The sequence below is a fragment of the Vigna unguiculata genome, chromosome 2, assembly GCF_004118075.2.
Source record: "Vigna unguiculata cultivar IT97K-499-35 chromosome 2, ASM411807v1, whole genome shotgun sequence".
NCBI lineage: Eukaryota > Viridiplantae > Streptophyta > Magnoliopsida > Fabales > Fabaceae > Vigna > Vigna unguiculata.
In genome coordinates this window covers 6592010-6604724 of record NC_040280.1, presented here as the reverse complement: position 1 = coordinate 6604724, position 12715 = coordinate 6592010, and the positions used below count along the sequence as shown (strand labels likewise).

Here is a 12715-nt window from a genome sequence, read left to right as displayed (position 1 = left end):
TAGGGAAAACCTAAAAAAGGATGGTCTACAAAACCAAACTGAGTTCGAAAGTCGGTTACGTGTGTGGAAGATAAAATATTTTTAATTTTTTTTATTCCAACGTGTTTGACCTTGCTTCTACATATCCTTGTCTAAAATGAAAAATCAGGATTATATAGTTCTTTAAAAACATTTAAAACTATTTGAAAAAACTTTAATTTGGTTAATTGTAAAAAAAAAATTAATACTTTTACTTATCAAGTGACTCTGATACTCAACATGATAAAAACTTAATTATCAAGAGACTTGACATGATAATGAAATATTTTTAAAACTATGTGAAAATGTTAATTATGAAGTAAGTCCGAGTTTTAATATGATAATCAATGATTTAAAAAAATATATGAAAGTTTTAATTATCAAGTAAGTCTGAGACTTAATATGATAATAAAAAAAATTATTTAAAATTTAGATGAATGAAAATTTAATTATCAAACAAGTCCAAGACTTGACATGATAATTAATAATTTAAAAAATGTGAAAACTTTAATTATCAAGTAAGTCTCATACTTAACATGATAATCAAATTTTTAAATTTTGAATGAAAGAAAGTTTTAATTATCAAGTAAGTCCAAGACTTAACATGATAATTAAATAACTTTCAAAATTTATAATTTGGTGTACGTATGAAAAGTTGAATGTCAAATAATAAAAGAGGTAATATTACAAACAGTGGCACAAAAATATAAAGTAATCTAAAAAACATAAACCACATATTGGTCAAAGAAAGAAAAAGCACGAACAAGAACTCACCCATAGTGCAATCCATTGCTCCATACAAATATCAAGTATGGTGTGATACAATAAAAATGAGTACTAATTTTAATCACAAAGTCACACGCCCCTGTATCAATTTAGTATAGAATGCCTTGCCATTATGAGACAAATCTTGGAGTAAGCCAAGGTAAGAAAAATGGGATCAGTACTTGACCATATTCAAAATAAAACTCACATATCAAATGTTTATTCCAACACCTACATATATACGTGTACTTTATAGGTTCCCAACATAAACGCTTAGTGCAAATACATTACAAACCATGATGCTGGTATATATATATATATATATATATATATATATATATATATATATATATATATATATATATAATCAAATCCAACTAGGATGTTTCAAAGCTCATCTTCAAATAATTATTAAACAGTTCCAAACAAATTAGATAAGACATCAAAGAATTCACTCACACAAAAAGGGTTCAAACTCCAATAAAATCAAAGCCCATATGCTTTAGATTTTCCTTTTCCTGTTTCAGCTTCAATTTTACAATAAAGCATCTTGCCAGCTTTAAACACACCCAACCATGAATTCCAAATCCAGAAATAAACCCATAAAACCCATCATGCAAAATAAGAAAACCAATAACTGTGCAATAGTATATGACAGAACTCCATGGGTATAAACAAAAGTCAAATGAAATATATGTTCCTGAATAATCCAACCAAAAGAGGGCATGGACTAGCTGCTACTTTCTCCATTCCAGTAAAAATAGTACTAATATTCATAAAGTAAGCCCATGAGTTCAATACTTCCCACAACAATCAGTCAATGCAAAACAACAACACTCTTACACGTTTTTTTTTTCTTTTCAAACTCACCACAGCAAAATGAATCTGGAATTCCAACTTCCAATACCAATGAGATTGCATCAAAAGCTCAAGCCAAAATCTCATTAAAATAAACCAATTACAATCAGTGAACTCCTACTCAATCACAAACAAAAATAGGTCTCGACAGCCCATGACAATATCAATAGATTTACCGAACTAAAAAATTTCAACTCACTCTTAATCAAATAACTCAGAACGTGAACATTACACCAAGGCCTCAGCACACCATAAACTCATAAACTCATCCCAAAATACAAAGAACTCGGAAAATGCCCATACCAAAACTCAGAAACTGCATCCATCCGAATTCATGTTCAATCACACATCAAAGCCCCAATCTAGTGCGTTTAAACCCCAAACAGAAAAATTAAATCCAAAATTATAAAGGACGCATAAAGGTTATATAATTTTTCAACAAAAGCAACTCAAATGCACACTCCAAGCCACTCAAAAGCAACTCCAGTTCGATTAAATCCCAACCAGTTTCTGAAAGAAACCCCAAACAAAAGAAAAGAAGCAGAAACAGAGAAGGAAAGGAAACTAGTTGGTACCGACAACAACGGCCTCGTCGGATTTGCGAGGAGATGAGGATGATGAGTCCACGCCGCGGCGCTATGAGAAGATGCGAGCTCCAAGGACGATGAACTCTCGGCCAATTCGAACAGCAGTGGAGCAGTGAGGAACAACCAACGGCGGTGGCTCAAGGAAGAAGATGAAGATGAGTGCGACGCTGCACCTGTTACTCACGTGACTGATACTGCAGTGAGAGTCCGCTGCTGTGCGTTCGTGAGGCAGTGGTGTTAGGGTTTTTTGATCGCCCCTCTCTGAAGAAAGAAGAATCACAGGAAGAAGATGAGACCCCCAAAGGCTTTTCTCCCAATTCCTTCCCCTTCCCCTTCTCTGTTTCGTAGTGTGTCTGTTTAGGTGTGTTTTTGTTAGAGATGTGCGAGAGTGTTGTGTGAGTAGTGAACGTGAGTTTCAACCAGGGATGGCAACGGGTCGGGTCGGGCAGTATGATATCCGTACCCGACTCGCTAATAAAAAATTCGTCTGTTATCTGTCTGTTTATCTGTCGGATATCTGTTTAAAAAATATTTACAGATATTTTTAAAACCCGCGGGTACCCGTGAATATCCAATATCCGCAAATATTTAAAAAAATATGAATTTTATAAATTTTTTAATATAAAATTAAAAAAATAAAATATAAATATAAATTAAATTATAATTATAATTAAATTTGACATAATAAAATATACTGTTACTTCTAATTTTAATTAAATTTAACTTAATAAAATATAAATTAAATATTAATTTTTATTTTTTGCGGGTAACGGATACTCGCGGGTACGGATAGTATGATATCCGTATCCAACCCGTTTATAATCGGGTATTAAAATACCCGTTATCCGCTACTCGCGAATAATAAATACCCGCGGATAGTAACTATCTGTCGCGGATTTTATCTGCGGATAATATTTTTGTCATCCCTAGTTTCAACCAGGGTAGTGTGATTAGTGAGTGTGAGAGGAGTGGTGGTGCGTTCACCATAAAACGTGAAAAAATCCCTTGTGTGCGAAAATCAGTTGGGTCAGGGTGAACGGAGATGCCACGTGGCATTTAGAGAGCAGTGAGGGTTTTGGCGGGTGGAGAAGAAAATATATGGGTGAGATTTAGTGAAGTTAGATTTGAGTTTTTTTTTTTTTTTGAAAAAGAAAAGAAAATGGATGGTAAAATAGCAAAGGAAAATATAGTGTAACATCTAAAAAAATATAACTTCTCTCGCAACCTTACGACACTATATTTTTATATATTTTTTTTCTTAAAAGCGTTGTTGCATGTGTGGCGGGTGACAGTTTCTTTATTTTTCATTTCATTGTATAAGAGTTTACAAGAGGAAGTTTTGGTGGAAGTCTCTTCTGGAAGTCATCTTTTTCTTCATTTCTGGCTATCACTTCTTCAAGTTTAAATTTTTTTTGTGCCATGTAGTTGTGTTTTGAGAAGAGGAATTTTTGGTGGAGAAAAGCGCAATTTTGTATCCCAATCTAAAGTTTGTGTTTTGGAAGTAGTCTTCTTCTTTCTCAAGTGGCGCTTTCTTCTCTTAGAGGTAATTTTTTTGTGTAATGTATGTTGTGTTGTTGAAAGCCTACTTGTGTATGTTGAAACCCCTAATGAAACCTGTAATTGGTGGACAATGAGTGATGTTGTGAAAGGTGTTGTTATTTAAAGCACTATTCGTTTTGGACCCCTATTTTGAGCACATTGTTGAACCCATTGGGGAATAGTGGCCGTAGGTTTTGAAATGAGTAAAGATAATATAAATTTGTTTGTCTGATTCCAAGTGATTTAGTTGGTGATTGGTTTGGAAGGTTGATTTCGTTGATGGTGTGGTTAGTACCGTCAATTTGGTTGTAGTCGTTGGTGGTGTGTTTCGTAAATTTATCTCACTAAGCTGGGAATCGAAATATTGGTTACTTCAAACTTCTTAACTATTAATCCATGGTATTGTATTCACACATATGATATCCGTGTTGGGTTAAGTTGTGGATGGGTGATATGGATCCTAAATAGTTTATAAGTTGGAATCGTATAGGTGTAGTATTTGCACATCAAAGTTCGTTATCACTTTATCAGTTCACCATGTATTACTTTCATTGTTTTGGTTTTTTAGTATGTTATATAGAGGAATAGTTAGTCTTGATATACTTATTGGACATCATATTTATTTTTCACTAAATGTGTTCTACATTGGTATACTACAAATAATTGTTTATATTATGCATAGCAGGTGACATTAGTAGTTAGCATAAGAGATATTATAATGGTTGATTATAGTGAAGGCAGTGATTGTGGTGGTGACTTAAAGCATGATCGCAAGGTTTGATATGATAATTTATAATGATTAATTATTGTAAACAAACTGAATTTATAAGTTTTGTTGATAATTATTTGTAGAGTTTTAGGTATTCTTGTTGGACCAAGTACATTGCTTCATTAAATAAGAATTCAAGTGCTGAACAAAGGTCTCTTCTTGAAGGAACATTATTTGGATGGTTCACCATGTTGAAAGGAAGTCTAAAAATTTCTAGGACACTTCTTAGTTCATTAATTAGTTTGTGGGTTGAAAAGAAAGGGGGGTTAATAAGTAATGAAGTTGTTTGTTTATCTTTATTGTATGTTTATTTGGAACTGGGTTTAAGGGTTCATGGTGAGACTATTCAGTTAGATGAGGTTAGTGTACACAGTGAGTGTAAGAAATTTTTCAATAACCAAATTATTGATGTTAACATGGTATATGATTTCCATTATGGATGACCTTGGTGGTCTTGGTAAATATAATTGGGGTGAGCTTGTTAATGAATACTTAGTTGGGAACATATACAATGCATCCATGTTCTTAATGGAGAAAGGAAACACGAGATACTTTCACGTTATTGGTTGTGTGTATTTGTTACAGGTATTTGCTCATCAATCCCATAGGACGTACATATTTATGACTTCAGTATTGCTAACCTAGGTTAAATGGTTTTGACACCACTAATAATACCAAAAGCATACCTAAATTAATGGTAACCCATGTTATACATTTAACACAAATGAATTACCAATTCATACTCAAATATAATGACTAACTTCATTAACACACGACAAAAAATGTCCTCCACAAGTTCATATTTCATATATCATACATAAACTTAAAGGTGACTTTGAAAATGACATCCAAAAGCATAAAATATAATGGGTCACATTTGTAATGGCTCTATGGTTATGACTTTGAGGACTGCCTTGTTTCAGTGCGTTTGAATTTCTTGAACGGATCAACCAGACTCTTCATCCTCTCATCAACACTATTGTAGGTCATTATGTCATCATGACTGCTATCCTCAACCGTTTCCATATGGATGTCCTCAATGTGCTTCAAATGTGCATCCAAATTTGTTTCCACATTGGTATCCACATTGATTTCTACATTAGTGTCCAATTTACCTACACATTGAGGTTCAAATTGGGTTCACCACTATCTTTGGCATGTTGCTTTTGTTTGCCCATAAGAAGTGAAGTTGTTACTTCTTCAATTGTTGGACTAGTAATGTCATGTTTGAAGACATATGAATTTCATGATAACTTATTAACTTCAATTCCAACTATGACCTAACCTAAAGTGTAACATCACGGTCGAGTATTACTTAATTAAATTAATTAAAGAATATAATGAATAAAAACTTCCACCTATATTAAGTATTTTCCCAAAACGCGGAAAATTTGAAAACTTCAATTGTAGCATAATTCAAATATTCGCAATTACTTTATTACAAAACCAACCAAAGTTCAACATAATTATAAATTACATCAAAATCCTTTAAATGAAAATCCTTTCAAAAGCTCCCAAGTAGACCCTGCACTCTGCCCGTAAGCATCATCTGACTCACCTGCATCATCATTTGCTCCCGGATAACAAGTTATCCGATCATCGCCACACACAAACAGATAGGGTAAGCTATGCACAACTGATAATTAAATATGAATAAACTCACCCAAAATAAATTCCATAATATTTATCTTTAAATCTCCCACTCCCCATGAACTCATACCCTTTATGAGTTGTATGCAAATGCATATTGGTCTCGGGACTTACTGTGCTTCCACGAACCTCCTCGCTCGTGGTCCATCCTACGAGCCTATCCTGCTCGTAGTCTTGCCCTACGGACTCCCTAGTCCATAGTCTGACCATCTAAACCTTCACTCGCTTGGACCATGACATGCATGCAATCACCATACTATGGACTCCATCGCCCAAAGTAGCCTTCAGTGGACACATCCACCCTCACCCATCATGCGGTCCGACAATGTCATGAACTCCCTCGCTCATGACTCACTACCAAGCACATCCCGGACCCCCTATGGACTTAGTTCTTCAAGCCTAAAGGCCAACACAACTAGATTGCCACAACAGAAACCGCTTGGCTGCTTAAGCACTGCCAAGCGAAACAACACACATTGGCCGTCTGACGCCACTCCTCGTGTAAGACCCGATGAATTTAAATAATTAAATAAATAATTATTTAATAAATACGGGTAGTGGAAGCCTTTATGTCAATTAATGTTAACTTTCATGACGTGGAAAAGTACTAGCTCAAGTGGTTGAAAGTACTTGTTTGTGTGAGAGGACTTGGGTTCGAGTCCTATGTATGTCATTTGTGTGTTATTTAATTTTATCATTAGTTGTACACTTGAATTGCAATTGTTTGTGTGGTAGTGGGTTCAATCCTTGGCTTAAACAAAATAACTTTCTTTTTGTTAAAATTTACTTTGGCATGGAAGTGAAGAGACACAGAAACCCTAGCTAAAAGTATTGAGAGGGGGAGAGTTATGGATGTGTGGCTACCCTGGGATACTCATTGTAGTTGATTGGAGCTGGTTTAAGGGATTCATACTGCCAACATTAAGAGGAATTTTAGCAATTGTCGTGAGCAAGGAATATCCAGGTCAAGGGAGTTCCTAATTGATGTTTAAATTTTAGTTGAATGTACTCGTGATGTGTTTGTGGATGTGGGAATGCCATCTTTCCATTTTATTCACGTTCTGTTCGGATTTCTGGAATTTTCTAGAAATTGCCTAGCAGTCACACGCGACCCGCCAGGCGACACAAGCTTCAGACCCAGTTTTTTGGGTTTTCTTCATGAACCGCTTGGCGACGGAGGATGATCTACCAGGCGACACGAACTGGGGTGTGACCAGTTTTGGGTTACTCTGGGTTTTTGTGTTATTCGTGATGTTGTCGCGATGATCTATATGTGTGAATATGAATCTTTATGGATGTTTGTGACTGCGATTAATAATCATATGTTGAATGTAATAATATTGCATGAAATTGGGAAATTAGGGTTCCTGTTGGAGTTGAGAATGAATAAGCATGATCTAAGTCTATGATTGGGGCACTATTTTAGTGAAAAGATGTTAAAATAGATAAAGTATGAACCATGTATAATGTGTGCATGTGAAACTGTGTTAGTACAAAGGTTGGTAATATAATTAAGGGTGCTTGAGGTCACGACTAGTGCGGGAGAAATCTTGGTAGAAACTAGATTTTTCACGCACTGCCTGGCGGCGCCTAGGCTACGGCTAGACGACACAACAAGACAGTGGGTGTCTCGAGTTGATCCTGTGATTTGTGTGTTGTTTTGTGATGTATCTAATATTTTTCTGCGTGGTTTGGGTTAGTGGACGAAGGATGTATAAATTCAAAACTCGTGAGTGAGTTAAATGATGGTGTATAATGGTGAGTCGAATGGAATCAAATGTATGAGAGAATAAAAGGGTTCATTGATTGAATGTGTTAAATTGCATGTTTTAAACTATAAGTCCATGTCAAATTGTCAGGATACATTACCTTTGGAGAGGAATGATGATAAAAAGAGGTGTCTCATATTAAATATAAGTATTACTTGACTTGTGAAATTATAAATGTGTTGGATTGTATCATTATCTTAGAGTTATGCCTGTTTAGGTATGAATGTATTGTAATCTGTGTATGGAGTGTTTGGGGTCCTTTAGGACCGATTTGATGTGCCAAAAACCAGTAGCATTGCGCTACTAGTATGGTGCCTGGCGGTGTTGGGCGAGCTGCCAGGCGATAGATACCCAAACTAGTGGCAATGACCACTAGACGTGCATGGCGCTTGGCGGCAGGGTTGGTTCTGCCAGGCGGGGGGGGGGGGGGGGGCGATAGGGGCACTGTAAGGCGTGTTGCACTTGGTGGCGTGAGAGGGTGCTAGGCAGTCTGAAGCCAAATTTCGCCTAGCGACACGAGAGGTGCACCAGGCGGGTTTTGGTGTAGAGTTGGCTCGTAAGGAAGGTTCTACATAGCTTTGGGTGAGGGACACGATGCGATGCTTTGGTTGAGGGTAAGTTACGAGTGTAACTTGTATTGGGGTAACACGTGGCCACTATAGGTTGAAGCCTGGTGGTTTAGGACGTCCAATGGAGTGTGCAAGATCGTGGCTCATACGACGAGGTTTCGGATGATTGCCTTCTTCAGTGCATCTGTTTGAGTTTGGTAGTCTGAAGACAACTAAAAACTTCAGTTCATTTCAGGGAACTCCACCTTGTGTCGCGAATTGTGGTCGTGGCAATTTATTCCCGCGTGTGGATAATTAGGTGGTGGCCTGTAGTCGGAGGGGCGAGTAGACACTCGTGCAGCAAAGATCGATCGGTGTACTCACCAAGGAGTGTAGAATCAAGTGACGACTAACGTAATGGTTGAAAGTGGATGAACTGAGGAATGGGGAAAAGCTAACTTGGGTTATAATTTTCAGATACGTTAATTATTGTCATGTTTTATTGGTTTATTTAAATGAACTCACCCTATTTGTGTGTGTTTGGCGATGATCATGTAACTCATTACATGGGAGCAGATGTTGATGTAGGTGAACGTGTGGATGTTTAGCGACAGAGTGAGGAACAACTATGGGAGTTTATACTTGTTTTCTTCTAGAATTTTTTTGAGTTATTTTGTAACAAATATCAGAATTTATTTATAATTTTAATAATGGAACGCTGTATGGTTTTCTTTTAAATTGACACACTGAAACAATATTTAAATTTCCCGCGTTTTGGGAAAGAACTTCTGAATAAATGAGGTTGTATAATCATTTTTAGTTGTTTTATTTTAAATAAGTAATTTCCGGCAAGGACGCTACACCTCGCGCCGCCAGTCGCCAACCTATTGGAACCAGTCCAATTCAAGTATCACGAACACCGCCTGACAAAACCCCTCTCGAAAAATTGCTCCATAGTTCCCATGGTGGCTTATCACCTGGCAGTTTACTCTATGCTGTCAAGCGCCACACCAATAGCGTGAAGGTTACTGGTTTTACACCCCAACACATGTTTTAATGAACTAAACATCCAATTATCATAGTATGACTCAAAATGCACCAACACACATCATACGTATCAATCATATACACCTATACTTTCACATGTATTAGCATAAAATCATCAACGACAGTGTTGTACCCAACACACAATCTTGGACAATCCAACAAATATACAATCCAAGACGTACGCATAGTTATTGTCCCAAAAAGTCGCACGTGCAATAATGATAATAAAATCGATATAAAACAATAATGATAAAACAACAATAATAAATAACAAAATAAAACAAAACAATAATATTAATAAAATAATAATAATAATGATTAATAACATAAAATAAATAATAAAAAAAACTAATAAAATAATAAAATAATAAAAATAAAATAAAACAATAACAATGATAATAATAATAAAACAGTAAAAGATAAAAGAATAATAATAATTTATCATATACTATGTTACATACACATATTAATATATATTATAATATATATATATATATATATATATATATATATATATATATATATATATATATATTATGTATCAACCTTAATATATGATACATGTATAAGTTACGCCTGCACCAATTCTTTTTAACATATATTATATTTTAATATAGTTTTTAATGAAAGTAGAGGTAAATAAAGATGTGAAGAGTAAAATTGATTTATAACTTCCATAACAAAAGCACCTAATGCATGGCTGGAGGAAAGGAAAGAAAACAAGGTGGCCTCACGTTCCATTAATACAAAGGTGCATTAAAATTACCTTGCAACAGATTAGTCGAGTGAATTGATGGACAAAAAGGCATTATGCGTATCATAGACAATGTGAGGCACACCTATAAATTAAAATTTCTAAGCAAGGAGGAAATAAGTATGGTGTGGGTCCTATGGCCTTTTAGCAAGTTTACTAATATGGTAAGGATTATTAAAAGGACAACCACGTGCTGTGAATAAGAAAAGGGATCAAAATGCCACCACCAATGCTAACATCAATCACCATCACGATTTCAAGTTGAAAGAAAGAAAGGTTTATGCAACAAGGAGAACAAAACGTGACTGCAACATACCACTGTATACATGCATTATGTTATAAAAGTACTACTAAACCATTGACGAAAGGCAAGAACCACGGGACACAACCCGTCCTTCCACAAGCATCGCAATTTGACAAAAACTAAACAAAACACCAAATAATCGAAAAGGAATTATGCCCCGAAACTAGACCTGTGTCTGCACCGTAAAAAGAGGGATCTCTTCAATGCATGCTATAGGTTCCAAAGAACCCAACTAATCAAGTCTTGAAGAAATAGATTGAAAAGAAAGGACCAACCCCTTACCTCAACAAAATAGGGATACAAGCCCCAATCCAAAACAACACATGCAGACTCGCATATATTGCATCTCCAAACCACTCCAGCATTGCCCCCATATATCAACCAAAACTTGTGATTGAACCATAAACAAGAAACACCCGTGCCTGCACCAAAAGATCTCTCAATGGCGGTAGCCACGCTGCCTCCAACGGTCCGTTCGGCTACCGGGCGCAACACATTTGCCACCGCATCAACGCCTGCGAGACGCGAACAAACCAGCACCATATCACACCTTGTTCCTTTCCATATTGCACAAGCCACCAAATTATTGTTAACAATCCTAAACAAGTCACACCGCCATCGGGAACAACATTGTTAGTATTTTGAGGTTGTGAAAGGGATAGTTGAAGGGATAGAGAAAATGTGTAGATAGTAGAGTGTGAAAGTAGTAGTTGGAGAAGTGTATCTTGTAGTTGAGAATAGTTGTATTGGATGTTGTGTTATTTTGTTCTTCATGTTGCTAATGGTAGGATACATGGGGTATTTATAGACCCATAGATTATTCTAGAAACTTTTAGCTAGAACTTGAGCAAATAGTTCTAGATTTTTCTACATAGTAGAATGTTCTTGATTTTTTTCCTATCCTAAGCTTTTCTCCAATACTCTAGAAGTTTCATTACATTTCAATAACTTTATCTTAGATTTTTCTAGATTATTCTAGAATTTGCATTATACTTTAATAAACATGCGCGAAATACGCTTCATTAAAATTTGTACACATACAATGGTTTTCATATGAAGCATCAAATAGTGTAATGTGATGAAAACATAAACGGAATGTTATTAAACCTAATTATATCCCACACAGATGAAAGTAAATAATAATTAAATTTCACACAATTTGCATAAGTAGGACTTGAACCCAAGTCCTCTTGCACAACCAAAGTACTCTCAACCACTTAAGCTAGTACTTTTCCACACCATAATCTTCTAACTAATGCTATTAAATGCTCCTTCCAATTTCTTATATTAAAATTAAATATTTAATTATATTTAATTATATTTTTAATTTTTATTGGGTCTTACACAAAGTAATGAATAAATTCATCAAGTTCACACCTTAACAATATTCTTTAGTGTAATGTTTAGGTATAACTTATCTGGAGTGGACTTGTGTATACCAAATTCTTTCAGTAATATGACAAACTCAACACCAATTTGTAGACCACATTCAAGATTTGAAACTGCTTTGTTGTGGATGTTGGCTTGGGCAGTATGTGTTTGGTCCTGAAATAAAATATTCTGATTATAACCTTAATTAAGTATGTTATTTGGGCACAAGGTAATACATGCTGCATAATTACAAAATTCACCTTCATAGTGATAAATAGATCACCCAACCCATTTGGCTTATAGTCCTTCACAACACAAGCCACAAAAGGCAATCTATCAACACGTTTTGTGGTAAACATTGTAGTAACATTTTTTATGTCACCCTCATCCACTAATCCTACGGTTGGTGTTACTTTAGGCATTCACTTTATTCAACTTGTGGAAAACAATTTAAGCTATATTTTTTGTACTTTAAAGGTACTCCCAATATTATATTACCATGGTGTTTCATGAACATGGTGGCCCATTTCCATACATTTGTTCCAAAATCACGAGCAAATGTTGTTGTAGCGATGTCCTCCATAAATTGTTGCGTTGAATGTCCTTGACTTGCCTTATAATTCATTAGCACTACTTGGAAATTTCTTGCAGAACCAGGGATGAAGGACGTCGTCTCACTACAATGTCGCATGAAAGCGTGCAAGTGTGATTCGTCTACTTCTAGTGTGCCTCCCAT

The 12715-nt window shown here is 35.5% G+C and overlaps 2 protein-coding genes across 4 annotated transcripts in view; both read right to left on the bottom strand.

The window, feature by feature from the left end:
* LOC114173570 (cleavage and polyadenylation specificity factor subunit 3-II) overlaps positions 1-2632 on the bottom strand; it is a 22916-nt gene extending 20284 nt beyond the window's left edge. For 2 of the 3 annotated variants that reach the window (XM_028058055.1, XM_028058054.1), the window contains exon 1: positions 2217-2629. The gene's annotated coding sequence lies outside the window, so the exon portion shown is untranslated. Of the gene's footprint in view, positions 1-2216 lie in introns of all 3 variants that reach the window. The other variant, XR_003602521.1, reaches the window with a different exon arrangement.
* LOC114174413 overlaps positions 1-12715 on the bottom strand; it is a 14481-nt gene extending 1766 nt beyond the window's left edge. The window contains exons 1-3 of the mRNA XM_028059255.1: positions 12478-12715; positions 12240-12376; positions 11986-12153 (exon numbers count right to left, since the gene is read on the bottom strand). Coding sequence (XP_027915056.1) covers positions 11986-12153; positions 12240-12376; positions 12478-12715 — 543 coding nt within the window. The remainder of the gene's footprint in view (positions 1-11985; positions 12154-12239; positions 12377-12477) is intronic.